General features: G+C 38.4%; 1 protein-coding gene across 1 annotated transcript; it reads right to left on the bottom strand.

The window, feature by feature from the left end:
* Positions 1-18531: 18531 nt before the first annotated feature.
* Positions 18532-19230, bottom strand: Gm20851 (predicted gene, 20851). The gene has a single exon (XM_011249880.2). The coding sequence runs from the start codon at positions 19228-19230 to the stop codon at positions 18532-18534; it is 699 nt and encodes a 232-aa protein (XP_011248182.1).
* Between the last annotated feature and the right edge of the window lie 4183 nt (positions 19231-23413).

The following is a 23413-nucleotide window of genomic DNA, read 5'->3' as shown; positions in this document are numbered from 1 at the left end:
GAAGTGTTAGAGACATATTTCACCCTAAGGGCTGCTCACTATCAGCCCATATGACGCCACAGAACAGGAAGGGCACAAAGAATGGAAAAATACCCCAGCACATACACAGACTTTTTCTTTACCAGTTAGAACAACGGATGTCAGTGCCATCTTGTAATGGAGATTGAAAGGGCAGCTCCTCACAGTATACATTCAGTGTACATAGCTAGATATTCCTATTTAGTATTTTATGATATACTATATATAACATACAGTGTATACTTAGAAGATGAATCCAGTACAGGATTTTTAAAAAGTTGTGTGAGAGCTTTTTGATAATATGTATATATATATATATATATATATATATATATGTATATATATATATATATATACATATATATATATATCTTAATAGACTTGGCTGAGTTTCTGGAGCCATTTATGTGTTCTTTTCCAATGAATCATAATTTCCTTTTATTCTGTGACTGGGAGAGACAGACTTATTATAAGAAAGAAAACCATTAGCCTGGGATCTCTCCTACTATAAGTGTTCCTTGGGTCTGGGTGGCCAATTAGACAGAAACCATGTCTTGGTATACTGGTTGTAATCTGAGAAATTTGTTGCAACCAATCACCCCATCTCTCAGGACACTTGAGTTAATGTAACTTCCTAAAAGGTCTAAAAATTAGAAAGACACACACTAGGTACATGCACACCACACATTCTGACTCTGTCTCTGATTCTGAATCTCCATTTGACTGTCCCTGTGACTCTGCCTGTCCTTCCTTTTCTCCTTCTTCATTCTCTATCTCAGCCTGTTTCTCAACCTCTGCATCTCTGTCTGCCTGTGTTTCTTCCTTTTCCTCTTCTTTTGCTTGTGCAGCTGCCTATTCATTAGTGCTGAGATATCATGCAGAATAATGTAGTTTTAGAACTTATCTACTGTGGAATTTGTTTTACATCAACACTAGGTGCCTGTCTACCTACTACTAAAACCATTTAATTGATTTTGAATCTTCAATATAATCAGAGATGTATCCAAATTCATAGGGCAACAATTGCTATGTAACTGTCTGATGCTCATCGGTCACTCCACTGTTTCGAACAAAGAGTTTTTTAGTCAGAAGTTTAAGCACAGGCAGATAACATTATTGCAAGCATACAGTCCTGTCTTGATTTCAAAGAGATAAAAATTGGGACCCAAAACTACCAAATGATGTAATGGATTCTTTCTGTTTTCAACTTTCAGGTTTTAAACTGTGTTATCTAGGGAAGTCTGGACAACACCTTAATCAGAGCTGGTAAGTGGAGACAGGAACTGAAGCAAAGACTATGGAAGAACTCTGGCTTACTCTCCTCCAGGTCATTGGAATGTGGGGTCCTAGGTGGTGTAAAACAGAAAAGAAAGAAAAAATAAGTATCAAATATATCAAAATCCACATTTTGAGGTCCTCTCCTAATAGTATGTGTGATCATTTGGAAATCAAGTTTTATATGGCAATTGGTAAACTGTAGGATTTTCATTATTTCTATTTTATGAATGTTTTACCTGAAGGGGTGTGTCTGCTGCCTGTGCACTAAACTGGACCGTGTAGAGATCAGAAGTTAGATAGTATCATATCCCCTGAAACAGCACTTACCTGTGGCTGTGACAGACAAGATGGGCCCTGGTAATTGAATCCTGGAACCTGTGCACATGGGCCAATGATCTTATACTCTAAGCCATGTACCACCTCCCCATTTTCTCATGAGCGAAAAATGGTGTAGGAACACAACCTTTCTCAAAAGGTCCAAATTCATCTAAGAGTAAATTAATTCTTATAAGGCTCTCTTAAAAAATCACCACCACTACAACAAGAAAAAAAATAGATAAAGAGAGAGAAATCTGAATAGGATGTTTGTGATCTGTGGTGAATTCTGACCAAGAGTAAGCTAATACACTATATAGAGCTGTACTGAGAAGCATTAAGAAGGCAGGTATCTCACTCTGACCAGGGCTAAGGTTGATTTGACTGTATTGGCTTTATTCTTCTGGAGATTTTTGTCAGGAATGGCGACCTTTTACCAGACCACAACAGGAAACCTTCCATATGTCTCCTTTGGTGTCTGGGCATAGGATATGTGAGATGCATCAAGACTGATTAAAGGTCATGTTCCCTAGATGTGAAACTGTTTCCAGGAATACGATGATATACACAAGGTCAGCTCCAGAATACATAGCATCAGGCCTTTCTTGGCCAATTCAAAATTGGAGCCAAAATCTCAAGAGACAATGTATGTGTTGACAGACTTGCTGCTATCACACAGGTCGTGGCTTCAATTTCCAGCAATTACATTGTGACTGTTTCCCTGTCTCTCTATCTGTCTCTCTGTCTCTCTGTCTCTCTGTCTCTCTGCCTCTCTCTCTTTCCTTCTAACTTCCCCACTCTCTGTATTGCTATCTCTCTGTATCTCAGTCTCAGTCTGTGTTTCTCTCTTTCCCTCTCACTCCCTGCCCCCCTTTCTTTCTCATCCTCCCTGTAATTCCAGCAGCATATGCTGCTGTATCCTCTTCTATCCTCTGATGTATTACATATATGAAGTGTCCATGCAAACTGTAATGTTCACAAACAACTATATCTGCCTTCACAGATTGAAAAATATAAATAAATAAATAATGTCTAGATTAGGAGTCTCAATCATCTGTGAAAGGTAGGAGAGAGTGATCACTGTGTGTCACCTCATTTAGAAACAGAGTACCCAAGGAATAGAGCCTACTCCCCACACACATGGAATGAACACCACATGCAAGAAGAGGGATTTTGGAAGAGGAACTCATTCCTGGTCTTTCCAAGAGGAGTGTTTTGGTGGGTGAGCACATCAACAGAACAGAGTTCTCACAGCATGTAATTGCCCCCTCCCACCAGAAACCAAAGTCACCTTGGTGAGACCAGGAGCAGTTCACCTGCCTCTTCAGGTTGCTTTTGTTTAACTGCCTTTGGAGACAGCAGTTGGAGCTGCTGCTACCTGCTGGAAAGTTGGCTTCTAATGGGACAATTCATTGGTCTGTAGAATTCAAACAATTTTGGACCCTATGAAAGTAATGGATTGTCCAAATGCTCCCGGACTGAGAATCTTGGGGAAGCTCTAGGGTTTTTCTTAATCTGCAATGCCATTTAGACATTAGAGCAAGCAGAGATGATTTGCTCCTTCTCTTAGGCAATCAGATTTTATCCTGGAAGACAACCATTGTGAGCCTTGAGAGGGTTTGCTGGAGGAGAAGGGATATTGACAGTGCTCTACCCAACCTGCAAGGCACACAGCTAGACCTTGTTCCCTCTGATGCATAGAAGTGTCTGATGGTTTTAGATGGGATTCTTGCTGAGGACAGAATCTGAGGAAAGGTTCCTGGTAGAGAAATGAAGTGCAGTTATACAACCTAGAAAGTATATACCATTGATCATCGTGAGCCTGAAACAGAAAGCACCCAAGCATTGGACCTAATGTATGATTGGTGAGACAGATTGAAGAGATTTTGTTTGTTTTGAATTCTCTGTATAGGTATGGATACATTGTCTCATGGGAAGGGGGAGTGTGGATTCCCTGTGGTTACTAAAATAGAAGAAGTTGTAAACAGCCTATGGAAATGTGGCAAGTCTAAGTGTATGCTGTGCATGAGCTGCCAGTGTTCAGAAATGCTGAGCCATCACTTCAGATTCAATAAGCTATTTAAAGAAGAAAACCAGAAGAAAAAACTTAAGGGGACTGTTGTGAATTTTAATGAGACATTTTTAATTGTTTTTACTGATTTATATAACATATGCCAAATGGTGTGTCCAGTCTTTTAAACATGGCTTGATTGTTCCTTTCAAAGTATCTTGATTATTACTCCCAGAGACAGTATTTACAATCTGTACAGTCAAATTCTTCTATGTAATTCCCAGTTCCTCCCTGTTTCTTTTGTTTTTCTTCTCTGGAACTGGATATTTCTGTATAGTCCTAGATTTCTGTGCTTTCCTGTGCAGATCAACAGAGAATTCATCTCTACCTGGTTTTGATTCCCATATCCTGAGATTAAAGTCCTTTGTAAGCAGATCTCAACACCTTTTTTAAAATTTTCTGTCTCACAGTTCTTGAAGAATAGATGAGGTAGCAGAGAAAATTTCACCCCAAACAATTGGCAATTAGTGGCTGCAGGTGTGAGGGCCAGTTTTCTTCATAGATTTGGCTCCTCAGAGGCTGCCCATGTTCCAGTGGATGTTTTTCCCTAACCCCACATATGTAGTCAGCACTAAATTCACTCAGTGGTCTTTATTAAAATGTGCATGGAATTAAGGCTAAAAGTGATACAGGAGAAATGGAGAGCAATTCAAGGAGGAGAAGATGGGAATGGATTTACTCAAACTCATTATGTTTATGTACAAAGTTCTTCAGCAAAATATTTAAAACTAAGTAAATAAGTAAATAAGTAATAAGCAAGCAAGCAAGTAAGTAAAAAAATAAATATATGAGTAAATAGACAAATATATTTTTATGCAAGCTCACTTGCAATATGCATGAATGTGTGTGTGTGTGTGTGTGTGTGTGTGTGTGTATGTGTGTTTGTGTGTGTGTGCATACATGCATACAGGAGTGTTTGCAGGTATGTAGCAGTTTGATGATTAGAATAACCTTGGCCCATGGGAAGTGGCACTATTAGCAGATGTGGCCTTGATCATTGTGTAGGCTGGCTTTTATCTAGTGCTCAAACTCTGCCCAGTGATGAAGAGAGATGCTTTTCCTTGCTGCTTTGGCCACAAGCTTCCTCCTGTTTGCTTTCAGATTAAGATATAGAAAACTTCTTTCCTTCTACATCACCCCTTCTACCTGGATGTTGCCATGCTTCCCACCATGATAATAATGTACTGACCTGACCCTCTAAAACTGTAAGACAACCTCTATTAAATTTTCCTTTATAAGTGTTGCCTGAGTCATGGTGTCTCTTCATAGCAATGAAACCCTATCAAACATAGGTAGAATCTTAGCCTGATTTTTAATGTTTTCAAGATGATTACAGCCAACATGCAAACACAAAGTAAAGATGATGAAAGAGTCTTATTTTCACATTGTTTCTGTATGTTTGAATGAAAGCTGGGGATTGGAAGAATTGGAGAGTGATGAAAAGGAGAAAGTAAGAATGCAAAGACCTGTTGGGCTCCTGCCACTTGCTTTTGCATTCAATATTTCAAATTTTAAAACAACAACCAACAACAATAACAAACAATGACAGGACACCCATATAACAGACTCAGAGAGAAGAAACCAAAGGACATTACCTACTTGTACCTCACTTTCCAGCTAATGTCTGGTGTATTGAGCCGATGGATTTTGCTGTCAAACCCTGATGGTTAATACCTAGATTGGATCCACTAACACAATGATGAATGAAACTGTGGCCAATAGGGACAGACTATTTTTTTTTATTCCTGTACAATCAAACCAGTAGGGAAATAACAAGCACAACTCACATATATGTATATTTGTTTTTTCACACTTACAATTGGAATTGTTACTATATATCCTGGTTCTTTGCATTTTATCTCCATTAGTGTGTTGTTTTCACTCCTCACTTGCTACATAGAAAACTGCTTCTTTTACACTATGTTTCATTTAGGGTGCACAATGGAAGCTAAAGACTAACTCCATCCATTACAAAGCAGGGCTTTCTGTCCTTTTTCCTGAATTGAAATGAAACTATTTTCAAAAAGTATTTTACACATGCCTGGTTCAGTTTCATTAAGATTGGGTGTGAAATTTCCCCACAGTCTCAGGTGTCTCAAACTAGTGGAACAGTCTAGCAAGTTTGTGGAACATTTGGGACTGTTCCCTAGGAGAAATAGATTACTTTGGCATAATTGAGGGAGCTGGCTATTTCTGACCTAACTCTTGGCTGCTTATTCCACAAAAGTGTAAGAAGGCCCCATGCTGGCCCTCAATGAAACAGATCAACATTTTGTTTCCTGCCATGCTTTCCCAGTCACGACAGTTTGTCCCCGGTGAGTGTGTGCTCTAATAAATATCTCTTCTTGGGCATTGATTGTATCAGGAGTTTTGACCCCTTGATATAAAAATATTTATTGTAATTGTAATCTCTGCTTGTGTGTTTTGTGACACATAGAAGGCTGTCAATTTTGCCTACATGAATTTTTACTGTGTGTTTTTTTTTCATATTTAAAATTGTTCTCAATTTTCATAAGAGTTTCAGCACAACCTTCACATTTAGGGACACAATCTTCCAAATAGCTACTCCCCTGGATCTCAGTAAATGGGAATGTTCCATAGGTTCATGGCCTGAGTGAGAATTGTGAATTGTTTCTATTTCCATTTTTAGATCATGGATGGTTTTGTTCTGCTCCTTCACCTGTTTGATTGTGTTTTCCTGAATCTATTAACAGATTTTTGTGTTTCCTCTTTAAGGACTTCTACATGTTTATCTGTGTTCTCCTGCATTTCGTTAAGAGAGTTACTAATGTCCTTCTTAAAGTCCTTCATCATCACTATGAGAAGTGACTTTAGATCCATGTCTTACTTTTAGGGTGTGTTGGGGTATCCACTTGATATGGTGCAAGTGTTGGGTTCTGATTATTCCAAATAACTTTGGTTTTTCTTGCTTATTAACTTATCCTTGCCTCTCACCGTCTGGATATCTCAAGTGCTACATGCCCTGGCTACATCAGACTGTCCTTCCTGTGATATTGGTTGTGTCATAACTCTTCAAAGTCTAGCTGTCTCTGTGATCCTGTTATTACGGTATACTGTGATTCTGAGATGCTGGGTGTGTCTGACATCCTGGGAGTCAAGCTGCCCTTGGAACCTTGAGATCCTGGTGTGACTAAGCTCCTAGGATCCTGGGATCCTCTGACCCTGGCCATGTTAGATCTTCAGGTAGTGGAGCTTCCTCTGGGTGTTATGGGGCTGGCTGCTTAGTTTGCATCCAAGGACTGCTCAGGGCCCGGTCCCAGACAGAATGGATGCAATCCATACCACTGGTCTGGTGGAGTTCCTGCATGCCTGTGTCTTTCTGGTACCCTCTACTCCAGGTGCTGGGAAATGATGTTGTGTCTTCCTCTTGTCTGATCATCGGATCCTATGAATGTTAGATGCCTGGCATTGGAGTTGCCTCCGGGTGTTATAAGGCTAGCTACAGAGTTTGCATGCAAGGTCTACTCAAGGTTTTGGCTCCAGAAATAAAATATTTTTTAAATGATGTTTCTTGTAAACTTACCTGTCTCCAAAAGTACTTGAAATATTTTTACAGGGATTGATTTAATCTCATAAATTGATTAAGGAAAAATGACATGTTGATGATTTTGATATATCCTAAAAGGAAAAAAATAATGGACATCTCCCACTAAGTAAAAAAATATTTCGGGAGCCAGGTGGTGGTGGCACACACCTTTTATCTCAGTTTTTGGAAGGCAGAGGTAGGCAAATCTCAGTTTGAGGACATTCTAGTCTACAAAGTAAGTTTCAGAATTGCCATATATATTAATAATAATAATAATAAAATAAATGAAAAAACACAGTATTGAAAAGGAATGATAATTTTAAATTATGTACATATGTGCCACATGTCCCTGTGTACATATGTGAATACACTTAATTTTTTTTTCAATTAGATGTTTTCTTCATTTAGATTTCAAATGCTATCCCAAAATTCCCCTGTATTATCCCCCAACCCTTCCCCTTACCCACTCACTCTCATGTCGTAGGCCTGGCATTCCCCTGTTCGGGAGCATCGATAATAATGGGAACAGAGAGAAGTGGCTGAGCCTGGAAACCAGATAGGGGGCTAATCATGGCTCTCAGTTTGCAGTTTAGTTTGTTTCAAGAAACAAATATACTTTCTATCAATGAGGTTTGTGAATGAACAGGAAATATTTTCATCTCTCAGAATGGAAGGTGTTTATTTTATAGTGTTTATAGATTTTTGGGACTATTTTATTATAAGCAATTAAAGCCAGGTAAGTTTTCACATACCTGTAATGGTACTAGCATGGAATGCTGAACCTCAACACTCTAGACCTTCCTGGAGAATACAAAACATACTAACTGCCTATCTCAAAAATCAAATGAAATGAAATAAAAAATAAAATTAAACCAATGTACCTTTGGAAACTAATAAGATAATGAATCAAAAAAATAAACTTCAATTATTGTATTAGTCATAAACATAATTAGAAATGAAAAGAAGGTTAAAAAATCAATACAGATAGGGGAAGGGAGAGACCTGTGTGGGAAATGGGACAAGAAGGAGAATAGAGGAATTTGATCAGGTACTGTGGTTGTGGGAAACAGGACTGAATTGAAGACCAGCGAAAAGAATGGAAACAGGCAACTTTGTGAAGGAGGAAATGAGAAAAGGCTCTAGAGTATACCAGAGACCTGGGATGTGAGAAACTCTCAGGAATTAAAAAAAAAAAAGGAACATTAGATGAAATGCCCTCCAGTGGTGAGAGTGGAATTGTAGAGTTCTCCTCCCAGCAATCCTCTCCTGTATGTGTGTTGGAGGCCTCATATCAGCAGGTTCATTCTGTCTCTTTGTTGGGCCACAATTTCAGACATCTTGAGGGAACACTTTAATTGAGACAGGGATCCTACCACAGGGATGCCCTCTTCTTTAATATCTTTCACCTCATTAATTCAACAACAGGGGTCAGATTCTTCAATCCATTGATTGGGTGAAAATATCTGCATCTGAATCATAAAGCTGCTATTTGGGTCAGTAGGAATATTTCTTAAACTTGTTGCAGTGGGTATAATAGCTAATAAATTTGAAAAAAATCTCTAAAAATATATATTGTATATTGTAACAGAAATATAATGTTGGTTCTAAGGCCCCTGTTTGCATTCAGTTCAAGATACAGGCATTAATCTGTGTTTCTTATAATGATTGTGGGTAACCACAATAAGCTAAACCAAACCAAACCAAAAAAAAAAAACAAACAAAAAAAAAACAACCTCTTCTATACATTGTCTCTTCTTCTACTGATTCACAAGTTGTTAAAGTCCATACTCTTTGACGTAACTACAGTTTGGAATTGTCCTCCCCCTACTCTGACTCAGAATAACAGTTTGCATGAGCTCAGATACCTTACTTTGTAATCTGAGTGCATGTGTGATTTAGATAGTAGTTGATTGCTAAGAGAAAGCACAAACTGTGTAGGAAAGTGAATGAATGTTGCAGATGACATGTCAATATCATCCCCTTTGTAGGAGAGAATATAAGAGAATCTTTATTCATACTAAGTGTTAGAGGAATATATATATTGAGAGAGAGAGAGAGAAAGAGAGAGAGATATTTCATCACATAGAATAGAATATTGTAGAGCACTGATATCAATTTTAGTACTGATATTATATATTGCTTTTGCAGAAGACCTGCTTGCAGTACACAGCCTCTGTAGGTTTCTGAATTCAGATACTTGTAATATGAATGCTAGGATGACTGTACTTATGAGGAAATAATGAGCAGGTGTAACAGTCAGATGCAGATGTATGCAAACAACCAATGGACAGAATCTGCAGAACCATTGGTTTAATTTGAGAAAGACTGAAGGAGGCTGACAGGACCAGTTGTCTCAAATACTATGGACCTAGAATTCTCCCAAATGCTAGACAACCAAACAGGCAGCATATATGAACTATCAGAAGGTCTCTAAAACATACACAGAAAAAAATCTGCTTGATCTCTATTCAATCAGAAATGATGCACTAAATTCTCAACAAACTAGAGACACCAAGGTGTTTAGAGATCCGGTAGGATGGGGACTTGCCCTTGGAGACAGGGGATGGGCAGTAGATATGGGATATGGAACAGTAGGAAGGTGGACAATGAATGAATTAATTAATAAAAAATAATAGTGCCACATAATCAGGTCCCCTATACTCTAATATTGCAATCGGAATCCAAGAAAACTCACATGTTCCCATAATAACATACTCAAAAAATTAAATATATATAACTGAAATGTCATGATTTTCAACTTTATTTTACAAAGAAATTCACTGGAACAAAGATTTTCTTTGGTTGAACTCATTTACATGCATTTGCTCTCCTAGTGTACCGAAAATATAGGTTATTCTCCATATAAAAGGCCAAATATCTACTAACATAGCTTTCATCTGGATACACTCCAATTTTATCTTTCATTAGAATGTAATCTGGATTCATTTGGACATAAATTAAATTTATATTTAACATTCACTTATTGGTGTAAGGTGGAGGTAAGGTAGAATATCAGGGTCATGTTGGTTTTCATTTCTCTACTGATGTGATCATTGATTTCAAAAAACAATACCCTGCTGGGGGCTGGGAAGATGGCTCAGTGGAGTTCATGTATTCTCAGCACCTCTGTAAAATTCCAGACATGTCTATTCATATCTGCAACACTGTGGGGTGGAGACAGGTAGATATCCCAATAGTGTATTGGCCAGTCAAACTAGTCAAAATGGTGAGAGGGTTTCACTCTAAGAGAGCAAGTGTTGAAGATATTCTACTCATTACTTAACATATGTGTATGTGTGACATCAGACTTGGGAACAGACACTGCACTCATATAAAGACACTAATCACCCTAAGATACCACCCATGAAACCTTGAGTTCCGCAGATCTATAACCCATGTGTCTCTAAGTATGAAATAGGAAGTTTTATATTCTCATTATCTTGTTAATCCTGTTTTCTGTCAAATGCTAGAAGCTAAACCAATGTATTCTCAGACTCTGGATGGTACGTCATAACTTTTGGTCTTTCTGGAATAGCAACCAACTATCAGCAGAGACACTTTTCAATTTACCCTGGCTTACAGGTTCAGAAATTCAGTCCATTATCATCAAGGTAGGAATATGGCAGGATCCTGGCAGGCATGTGCATTTGGAGCTGAGAGTTCTACATCTTCATCTGAAGGGTGCTAGGAAATGATTAGCTTTCAGGCAGCTAGGCAGAGGGCATTAAAGTCCATGTTCACAAAGATAAATTTCTTTCAACAAGGCCAAACTTACTTCAACAAGGTTATTAGCTCCCAGTAGTGCCACTCCCTAGGCCAAGAATAGTCAAAATATCAAATGTGTTTTTGAATGTTTGTGTTTGTGTTAGTTTGGGTTTTATTGCCATGAAGAGTCTCCAGGATCACAGTAACTCTTGAACACTTTGTAACTTGTTTTCAGAGGTTTACTCCATTATTATCATGAGTGGAAATATGGAAGCATTCAGACAGACACAATGCTAGAGAAGGAGCTGAGAGTTTTACATCTTGATACACAGGTAGAAGATGGAGACTGTGTGCCACACTGGGGACAGCTTAAGCATAGCCGATCTCAAAGTCCACAAGCACAGTGTTACATTTCCTCCAACAAGGCTACATCTACTCCAACAGGGTCACACATACTTCAACAAGGCCACACCTACTAACAGTGCCACTCCTACTGGCACTATTTGTTCAGGACCTTTAAAAGTATTCTTAAAACTTTTCAATGGACAAAAGGTAACTTTAATGAAATAAGTACAGAACGATTGAAAAAATAAACTGGAATATGGATGTCTTGGTTACTGTTCTATTGATGTGAGACATGACCACACCAAATTATAAGATGAAATATTTAATTGCGGTCTTACAGTTTCAGAAGGCGACTCCAGGACATCATGGTAAACACCATGGCAACAGGCAGGCACACATGTGTAGAGCAGTATCTGAGAGCTCACAAGCAATACTACAGACAACAAGCAGAGACAGAGAGAAACAGAGAATGAAACAGAGAGAGAGAGACAGAGATAGAGACAAAGAGACAGAGATAGAGAGAGAATGAGGAGAGAGTAAGAATGAGAGAGAGAGAGCCTGATGGATTTTTGATATTTCAAAGAATAGTGACAAATCTCCTTTAATAAAAATTCAAATTCTAATTCTTTCTTAACATCTCACCACCTGGAAAACTAACACCTTTGAATATTTGAGCTTCTGTGGGCCACAATTTTTCAAACAACTAAAGTATGTAAAGGAAAATGAAATATAGTAATAAGTGTCCATGTCACTTCATAGTATATTTTATATCATTACTTGTCTTTTCTCGGAGGTAAGGGTTATTTGCATAACAAGAGACTAATCAGTCATCACTATCACATAAGCCAAACGCATCCTAACCCTGCCAGATTTCTACTTGAATAATCACATTGACATTACTTATTTGTATGGAAACATAGCCCTTCTCCCTGATTTAGTTAAAAGTGTGGGACCTGTTGATGTGCAATTAATTTTGTTCACAATGGGGCAAAACAGAAGCCTATAGGATTGACTGTATTGTTCCTGAGAGCTGAAGATTTCACTTCCATTTAATACAATGTTATAAATATGATTTTAACACAAGCCTAAAATCTCAAAAAAGCTTTGTTTTCATATTTTCATTATTTACAGATCATTCTATGCTATATAAAGTAACATAGAGGAGGAAAGCTGTTTGGAGTCACTGACACACACACTTAACTGAGGTTTCCTTTGCACAGTAAGAAGATATACCCATCATCTATATCTTGGGAGTTTGCTCCAGGAACTATAATGATATAAAGTCCTCAGGTTTCTAGTCTAAAACAACATTGCTTTTGAATATAAGCTATGCAAAATAACCTCTTGCATATTTTAATCATATTTATGTGAGTCTGCATAGAGAACTGTACAGGTAAGTTCAGAGGCTAGGGAAGGGTATAGTGTGATCTACTCTTTTCCTCCATAACTTATCCCCTTGTGACTGGGTTTCTTGCTGAGCTAGTAGTGAGGGTGGCTTTCAGGAAGCCACAGTCATCTTCCTGTCTCTGCCCCTCCCAAAATCATAAGCACTGGTGTTGTAGGTGAATGTTTGAACACACACATGGCATTGTCTTTGGGCCATATCCCCTGATCCTTCTTTATTTTAAATAATCTCTGGATTACTTTTGCACTTAATGTAATGTAAGTGCTATAAAATGAGTTGCTATTTAGGAGATTGAAATATAAGTGGTCTGTATATGTTCAGTACAGACATTGTATATTAAGAACTACATTAATTAATTCCTTGAGAACTTCATACAATTTTTTGATGGAATTCACTTTCCAATTCTCTTGATAACTCCTCCCAGACCAAAACCAGACCCATTCCCACCTTAATCATCCTCCCAAGTTCAAGTCTACTTTTCTCCCCTTTGATACAACCCAATTCAAATCAATTGTGTTGCCCATAAACTCTTGGACATGGGGCTACCAGTAGAGCATGGCAAACCTATCACATACAAAAGCCTTACCTTTGATGAAAACTGATTCTCCACCCTTCATCAATAGTCCATATATTCTCAGATGGGGATGATGGATAGTGATACCATACCACTTAGGGATGCAAGGAAGACTGGCCTGATTTTGTGCAGTAGAGACAGTGTCTCAGTGACCTCTCTGCCTTACAAGATTTCTACCATCTCTTCCATGAGGGTTCCTAAGACAAAGCTTCTCTACTGCTTGCCTCTTTCTGTGAGTATGTGTGTATGTACAAATGTGTCTATATTATACATGTCTCATTTTACATGCAAGTCAACACATAGTGTTGTTTGCAATCAACTGCTGGCACTATTTCACACTATGCAATATGCCTTGAGGCAGACTTGGTGGACTCCGTAACAGACAGAACGTAGAGATGGCTAGAAATCATACCAATTAGTTGTAGTATAGGTGAAATTTACACTTTTGACCTACATTTCTGTGTTCACCCTATGGTTTTAAGATGCAGAGATGCGGGACAAAGACCCTTAAATTTCATTGCAATTTTGCTCTTCTTGAACTCACATTTATAAAAGCTCCTGGAGGTGCTGATGCTGTTTACCTGGACATTTTCCTTTTGGAACTGCTTGATAGAGATACCCTTAAAGAGACAGATAGATCCTATCACTTTGTGTAGCATAAAGAATGCTGTGGTGAAATGGGTTTGAAATGTCTGTCCTGGGTCTTTGATGAAGGTTTTGGCCCGAAGTACAATGTTCATAGGTAGAACAATATACTCAATCTGAAAAGTGATTGGACCCTGAGGGCTTTAATCTATGCGTTGATTGATGGGTGTGCATGGAAGGGGTGAGAAACTTGTAAAGGAACGTGGTCATTGGGAACATGTCTTGGAAGGTGTTTATTGTATTTGGTCGCTTCCTGTGTTGATGTTTACTGGCTGCCAATAAATTGGACAATTGTGCTCATTCATGCCCCTTTCATACTCTTGTGACCATGGACCTGTTTTCCTTGTTGGTAGGCATCTTGTAACAGTGATGAAAATGATTGACATGAATATGACTCATTAGTGATACTGAACTCTCTGGTCCAGAGGAACCATGGCTTAATTCTTTAAGGTTTTTTTTTTCTAGAAATTTCATGCTAACAGTAGACCCAAAGTTACCAAAAAGTTGTATCTGGAATATTCAGACAGTGTATCTGTTGTTTTAGAAATAAAGAACTTTGCAGCTTCCCACACTGATCCTCCCTCTGCCTTCACTACTGTATTTTAATAGATTGCAATATCATATGAAGAAGCAGAAAATGAGGGGAAAATGGAATGGAGGTGAAAATGTGTTAGAATCATTAAATTATACACTTAAGGAAATCAATTGATTTTTTAGTATACAAAGGAAAATTCAAAAAAGCACTGAAAAGGCTTGGCCAACTGTGCAGCTGTTCATGGGAGTTGGTATTTGTCATATCTCCTGTGATGTATCTATTAATAGTAGTGGTTTTATTACAGATGAATAAGACACCAATATATGCATGAAGGGATAACACTGAGTTGCCCCAGGAGAAAGAAATCAGGTAAAATTCATTGGATCTATTGATGAGATTTTTTTTTCTCATAGCTGAGTTGGCAGGAAATTGGACAGATTGTGTTGTACCCCAGTAAGTGTAACACACAGTAGAATGTGGGGGGTTGTGTGGCTATAGGACATATTCACATCATTTCACCTATTATTGAGTATCAATGCTGATGAAAGAAGTTATCCTTCACTTATGCCATGCATGGAAGTGGGTCTATGAAGGGGCAGAGAGGAGGAAATGCTGTTCAGTAATGTTTGGGTAGGTTGTGGAGTCAGTAAAATATTCCTGTGATGGGACTTTATTTTTTCCCAATCTTGACAATCAACGGATACCTGAGAAGAGAGAGCAATTGAAGATCTGTCTCTATTCACTTGGTTATTAGGTAAGTCTATAGGATATTTTCTTGGGTAATGATTGATGTGGGAGGGCCCACCACTGTGGCTAAGCTCAACAGTAGTCATTTTAATTGGGAGCCTTTTAGACTGTACTAAAATAATAAAAGATGATCAAGCCATAGAAAATTGGTAGTTTGAATAAGAAAGTTCTCTATAGACACATATATATGAATACTTAGTCACTGGGAAGTGGCAGTGAGTTTAAAGATTAGAAGGAATAAGAGAAGGTGTGGTTTCATTGGAGGAAGTGGGTGTGTCAACAAGGATGGGTTTGAGTTTTCAAGAAGCCAAAGCAATGGCAGAATCTCTCTCTTTGCTTAAGGATCAATAGTTCTCTATTGCTCCAGTGATGGGATCCCTCCCTTGGTGAATGACCAAACTTCTGAAAATGTAAGCAAGCCTCTAGTTAAATGTTTTGTTTTCTAATAGTTGCCTTATCCATGGTATCTGTTCACATCAATAAAAGAGTGACTAAGACAGTGGCAAGCCAATAAGCTGTTTTTTGCTGTTACTGATACAACTTCCTGTTTTGTCTTCCTCGGTGATAGACTATAACACTTCTATTTCCAAGTTATTTTTGATTGTAGTATTCTACATAGTGAGAAAGAAGCAAACTAGAACAATTACATCTCAGGTAGGTACACGAGTATATCTTACCTTTAAATAAAAATAAAATGTCTACACATTATTATTTGTGGTTTTAAGATTAGTGGCATTGGCACTGTTAGATATTTTTCCTATGAATGTCTTACTATGTTTATTGTTGTAAGGATCCACCATGTCCAAAGAGCAAATTCCATAGCAAAGGTTGTATTCAGCTTATACTTCCACATTGTTGTTAATTATCAAAGAAGTTGGGACAGAAACTGAAACAACAAAGGATCCTGGAGCCAGGAGCTTATTCAGAGGCTATGGTGTGGTGATTCTTATTGTCTTGCTCCTCTAGACTTGCTTAGCTTGCTTTCTTAAAGAACCCAGGACTACTAATACAAGGATGTCAACACCCACAATGGAGTGGGTGCTCTCCCACCAATTATGAAATTTCCTAACAGCTGGATCTTGTGGAGGCATCTTCTCCACTGAGGCTCCTCCTCTTTGAAGAAGCTAGATCTTGTCAATTGCTATGAAACCAGTGTGGCATTCTAAATATATTTTGTCTATGAGGAGGTGTGGCCTTGTAGGAATAGGTCTGGCCTTGCTGGAGGAAGCATATCATTTTGGGGCTTTAAAGCTCTACCAGTGTGGAAGAGACCCTCCCTGCATGCAGAATACATAGTTTTTCCTGGAAGCATTTGGATGAAGATGCATAATTCTAAACTTCCTCTCCACCACCATGTCTGCCTAGACAGTGCCATATTTTCTGCCTTGATGATCGTGGAGTAAATCTCTGAACGTGTAATGAAATGTAGAAAAGCACTAATGAAATGTTGGCTCTTATGAGTGGCCTTTGACATGGTGTCTTTTCACAGCAACTAATCCCTAAGAGAATCAGTTACTGCAGAAACTCTCCCAGATATTAAAATTAATCAACAATAGAGATTATTATCAAATGCTGAAGCATACAAACTTATTCTAGAGAGGAAAATTGTAATGACTGAGTCCATGGCATTCCTGCCTCAAAAAAAAAAAAAAAAAAAAAAAACCTCTGAGAGTATAGATGGAACCCAGGCAGACCTCCATGAAGTACACGGGCTCCTCAAAAAGTGACCCACACAGTGGGGAAACTCATAACATTTGAAACCCATGTCAACTGGCGTAGAAAAGAGGTCAGCATATATGCATTGGTTACACCTTCAGTGTTTTCTAAGAATGAGGTCACATATAAGTAAAAGACTAGAATTTCCAGGCTATAGACAGGCTGAAGTTATACATAGGTATGTAGGGGGTCATGTGTTTAGAGGAGAGCTAGGTGGAACAGGCCACTGTGGGGCTTTTTATGGTTATCTGGGGATCTCATTGGAGACCTGCAAAAGATCACAGGATTCATCACAGGGAAAGAGTGCTCACGGAAGGAACTCAGGATCCATTCCAACCCAAAATTATCTCACAGCATATTCATTTTCTGTTTTACTTTACTTTTGGAACTCATTACACAAAATCAAGGTTTCTGTGATGATTTAGGGAGTCTCATAAATATAAACATTCACTAGTCTAGATGGCCTGTGTAAAAATGGACACACACACACACACACACACACACACACACTCACAAACACACACACACAAACACACACACACACACACACACACACACACACACACACACACACACACACAAACACACCCATCTGTAATGACAGGCTGGCTATTTGTTAAGAAAACAAAGAAGCCAATGTGGATATGGCCCAAGTTTGACTATTTCCTTAAAATTTCTCTTCTTCCTGTGTCTCCAGCTTAACTTTTTGAGAACTCCAACTTAGAATTCATTTGTCTCTCAGTGTCCTCTACTCTTTGTGTGTCCCTTATTGCTTTTAATGGTCACCATCAATTAGAACTTTCTTATCTTCAATCTGGTCTGTTTTATGCATGTGAATTTTGGATTTCTTAAAAAAGATATCTTTATGGGATTAGAGAGATGAATCAATGGTAACAAGCACTTTTGCACCACAAGAAAAATGGATTTGGTTTCTTGAATTCATATCCAATGGCAAATAATCACCTTTAATGTCAGCTCCAGGGGACCTGACAATGCATGTCTCTGTGTTCACCTGTACTCAAAAGCACATACCATATCCCCACCCACATAAGTAAAGATATTAAATCTTAAAATGTGAGACAGGTTTCTTTAAGTGTCATTATTCAAAGAAAACGTGATTTCTCTGATTTCTGAGTCTATTTCAATCAGTTTTCTGGGTTTCACCTTGTGCAACAAGGCCACATTAATTTTAAATGTCCCACTTTCCCCAACTTTTTGTTTCTCCTTCAGTCTTCACATCAGAGGTTCTACCTATGTCCTGTCCTTCTCCCCTACTTACTAAACATCCATCTTTTTCTGCCATCCCTGCTCCTCCAAGTTCCATCTCCAATTCCTTATTCTGCATGCAGACCAGAGAAGCTGTTCATTTTAGCATGTATGATTTTAGGTGTATGTACTGTTCACCGCCTGAAATGAAACTTTCATCTTCATTTGAAGTTCTTTCCACTGTAGGCCATCTCGTCCAGCAAATTGTTCACTCACAGCATGTCATGTCACACATTTACATTTTTAGAACAAAACACATTTTATTGGCAAAGATACTGGGATTATCAAAGACCCTTATGTAGCCAACACAGGAAAAAAAAAACTTTTTTTTTCTTCCAGTCCTATATGTTTACGTTTCTGTACTTTATGATTTTTCAACTTTAAAAATCTTTGGCACCATAGTATAGACATAGATATGGATGTCACCATGAAACTTGATAAAGTACACGGAAGGATTGGCTAGAACTTGGTAAACAACCTTTCCGAACTTTTTGGAACCATCTTTTCTGGTGTATTCCACCCAGTTACCAATCAACACATCACTGTCATCTCCTGATCTCTCCTCAGCCGGAGGAGTGTCTGGAATCATGTGGAGGTTACCTTCCTTGTAGTCATCCAGGAGCTGATAAGCATAGAGAGCTGGATCCTTCTTGTAGGTAATGTAAAACAAATCCTTCATGATTGGCACCTGGGCTAGCACCACCCCCCTCCAGTTGACCTCAGAGCCATCTTTCCCCTCAAATTTGTGTTGTACCGCTCTGCCAACCAGGGCTCTGGCGAGGTGGGCATCCCTCACCTGAGGAAATACTACTATGGGAGGCAAAACCTTAAGGTTTAAAATCCTGTCATCACTGTAGAGCTCCAGTCCGTAGATGCTGTCAATTCCATCATACTTCACCAAGTAAAGAGAAGGGTTTGTTGGCAGTTGATCTAGAACTATGGCCTTCCATTGGGTGACAGGCTCATTACCTTCCTTCCAACTGTGAGAAATTCTGCAGCCGACAATATTCCTCAGGGTGTTGGAAGAAGACTTCCTCCTCCTCTTCTTCATGAGGGATGACATGCTAAGCCTCTTCAAAGGTATTTTCTTCTACATGGCTGTAGCCTTGCTGCGGTATACCACACCAAACCCAGGCAGATGTCTTGTGGCTATCATTGTGTTCAAATATACTTGCCCATTGCCTTGGATTGAAGATATTGCCTGTTTAAACCAGACACAATGCTGTTGCTACTGTCATATATATGAGTTACTGAAAGGCAATGGGTGTAGGGTGGGAGAGAATGCAGGACCAAGGCTCTTCTCTAATGGAATTTTTGAGCAGGTCAAGAAGGTTATGCTAAACATGTTTGGGCTTCTAAACTTAATTTGATCAAAATAAGAAGCTCATAATCCAGCTATGGTGGCACACACATTTAATCCCAGCTTTCAGAAGGCAGGGTCAGGCAGATTTCTGACTTAGAGACCAGCCTGGTCTACAAAGTGAGTTCCAGGGCAGCCAGTGGTAGACAAAGAAAAAATGTCTCCAAATCAGCTACAACATTAACAACTAAAACAAAAAACCAACAAAAACAAAACAAAACATACAAACAAAAAACAAAAAAGAAAAACAAACAAAACAAAACAAAACAAACAATCAAATCAGAAGTTAATAGGAGATGGTAGTAACCCAAGTCTTTAATCCTAGTACTCAAGAGGCAGAGGGAGGCAAACCTTAGTGAGATAAAGGCTAGTCTATTCTACAAAGTGATTTTCCTAACAGCCAAAGCTACACACAAACACACTCAAAGTAAAATTAAACACCCATCCAAAGAAAAAACAAACAAACAAAACAACAACAACAACAACAAACAAATAAATAAAGGAAACAAGGAAATTATCAAAGGGAAATTAACAAGTAATTCTCGAGAGCTCAGAATAATATACTCAGATGAATATGTCTTCAGCCCTGAGCTAATTTGCCTCTGCTGAGGAACATCTCCTTGCATGTCTATGTCAATGTGGAAGTTGGTATGCCTTTTACCCAAAATGATCAAGGAGAGAACAGAATAAAGAAAATGAGCCAGAGTTGTCACCTACCCTCTCTTGTACCTGCAAGCTGTGAAATAGGTGGCAATATTCACAAATATCCCAGGGACACAGCACACCACTGGCCTTCTGTATTGTGTTACCTGACCCAGCCTCAGGATTATTTGGTGATTATTTGCCACTGCAACTCCGGCCTCAACAAGTCCAGGCAATATCAGCCATTTAGAAGTTACATCTTCTAAAATACATAAGGACAATGAAGAGCTTTGGCATTTTAATGGAATTTTGAAGGAGATATCGTTAGCAAGGATAATAAATTCAGGAGATCAACTAAACTGGATCAGCCATGCCCCTGGCCCCAAACATGGGAGAATTTAGTATGTACAGTTACTCAGTGTGGGAGGGAAAACTTTCAGCTTTCTATAGCTATGATGGTCCCAGTTACTTCATAAATGTACTTACCCAAAGAAAATGTCTTAGTCGTCAAGATTCTGTCTTTTGATACAGACCAGGCCACAAAAGCTTGAGGAACAAGTTGGAGTTCAGGAGCTGGCTTGCCTTTCACAGACCACTGGGAAAATAGTGGACACACCTTCTAGGCATTCTAGTGTCTCTAAGTGGAATAGATGTGCAATCTATGGCCAGTGCTCTGTGACATCACCTAGTTCAGCTTGCATCATAGAACCCCACTCATGCTGGTTCCTTCCCTAATTACACTCAGAAACATTAACCATCTAGGCTTTACCTTTTCATATGGCCTCCTAGAAATCCAAAATGAAATCCCTACAGAAATGCCCTGATGACCTGAGTCACATTCTGCCCAAGTAAATCACTCTTGTATTGTTTATATTTTTTGGTGGTTGGGTTTCTGTTTGTTTGTTGATTGCTTTGTTTTGCTTTTGTTTTCGTTTTCCTCCTGTGAAAGCCTTCAGTTTCTGATTCACCAACATCCTTGGTGGTTATTTTCCCTGTTCCAAACTTTCCCTGGTTATCTTTAAACTGTTCTTAGTGTCAGAAATGGTGCCAGACTCTTTGAGGCAGCACACTGGATAGCACATCAAAATTCTGTTTATGAAAACCCAAAGTTAGAGCAATTACTATTTTATTCAAACAAAGCAGGAATTTTACAGTGTTAAGTACCTTGTATTGAAGCCAGTTGCAACCTTGAATCATGGATTGTTTGCAAAATGAGAAGACAATCTAGCTCTTGGTCCTGCCTTCAAAGTTGTGATAAAGTTAAACAAACCCAATATCAACCAGTCATGTTTTAAAGTCCTTTAAAATTATTCAGTATTTCTGGTTACAAGTAATTTCATAGATTAAATGCAGTAAAACAGGGTGAAATAGATTTGATAATTTTACTTTTGAAATATGGGTAGACAAAATATTGAACGCTGGTAAGTATGGAATTTACTTACAAATTAGCGGGCACTTTAATTTTTCATGCCATATAGATCTTTAGTTCTTCCAGAAACATCAATTTCTGACCCTTCTATGGTCCAAACCACACTTTGTATATCCTTTTCATAGATGATGACACTACCCATAGTGGGCTAGTCCCTTCAACAACAGCCATCCAAGAAAGATCCTTCCTTACTGGTGTGGCAACTGGCCAATGTGATGGAGGCAGTTCTTTATCTGCGGTTCTATATTCCCAGGTTGAGTTAACTAAAAAAAAAAAAAAAAAAAAAAAAAAAAAAAAAAAAAAAAAAAAAAAAAGAAGCAAGAAGGACCATTACACATCCATATCATAAATGTTGATTGCCTTACTGTGTGTAATTAACACGCAATGTATTAATACTAGATGCCAACCACTTGATGAATGGCTTAAAACATGAGAGAGACTGAGAGAGAGAGTGACAGAGAGAGAGAGAGAGGGAAATAGAGAGAGAGAGAGAAAGAGAGAGAGAGAGAGAGAGAGAGGAGAGAGAATGGATGATAATGAGCTAAAGAATGAGAGAGAGTGACAAAGAGAGAGAAAGAGAGAGAGAGGGGGAGAGAGAGAGAGAGAGAATGAGAGAGAGTTTTTGATATTTCAATGGTTGTTTGATATTTCGAGCCCAGTGCCAAATCACTTTTAATGAAAACACAAATCCTAATTCTTTCTAAACGTCCCACCACCTGGAAAACTAACTTCTTTGAATATTTGATCTTCTGTGAGCCACAATTATTCAAACTAATATAGTATGTAAAAGAAATTGAAATCAAGTAATAATTCCCCATGCCACTTCTTGGAATATTTTATATCATTACTTTTCTTTTCTTAGAGGTTAGGGTTATTTGCATAACAAGAGACTAATCAGTCATCATTGTCACATCAGCCAAAGGCATCCTAACCCTGCCACATTTCTACTTGATTAATAACATTGGCATTTCTTATTTGTATGGAAACATATCCCTTCGTCCCGATTTAGTTAAAAGTGTGGGAACTGTCGATTTGCAATTAATTTTTTCATAATGGGACAAAACAGAAGCCTACAGGATTCACTGTATTGCTCCTGGGAGCTGAAGATTTCTGTTCCATTCAATAAAATGTTATAAATATTATTTTAACACAAGCCTAAATTCGTGAAAAAGCGTTGTTTTCATATTTTAATTATTTACAGGTCGTTCTGTGCCATATAAAGGAAGGTAGAGAAGGAAAGGTGTTTTGGAGTCACTGACACACATTTAACTGAGGTCTCTTTGCATAGTACAAAATATACCCATCCACTATATCTGGGGAGTTTGCTTCAGGAACTCTAATGATACAAAGTCCTCAGGATTCTAGGCTAAGATAACAAAACACTGCATATAAGCTATGCAAGATAAGCTCTTGTATATTTTAATTATATTCATGTGTTTCTGCACACAGATCTGTACAGGTAAGTTCAGAGGCTAGGGAAGGGTATAGTATGATTTGCTCCTTCACTCCCTAATTTATCTGCTTTTGATAGGGTTTCCTGCTGAGCTAATAGTGAGGCTGACTTTCAGGAAGTCACAGTCATCTTCCTGTCTCTGCCCCTCCCAAAATCCTAAGCACTGGTGTTGTAAGTAAATGAACACACACATGAATTTGCCCCTGGGCCATCACCTCTGATCCTTCTTTATTTTAAATAATTTCTAGATTACTTTTGCCCTTAATGTAATGAAACTGCTATACAAGAGTTTGTTATTTAGGAGATGGAAATATAAGTCGTCTGTATATGTTCAGTACAGATATTGTATATTAAGAACTACA

Source organism: Mus musculus, chromosome Y (assembly GCF_000001635.26).
Source record: "Mus musculus strain C57BL/6J chromosome Y, GRCm38.p6 C57BL/6J".
Lineage (NCBI taxonomy): Eukaryota > Metazoa > Chordata > Mammalia > Rodentia > Muridae > Mus > Mus musculus.
This window is presented reverse-complemented; position numbering and strand designations above follow the sequence as displayed.

Bases quoted from the DNA above. Each gene is read 5' to 3' on its own strand.
- Gm20851 (XM_011249880.2), bottom strand. From the start codon at position 19,230: ATGTCATCCCTCATGAAGAAGAGGAGGAGGAAGTCTTCTTCCAACACC.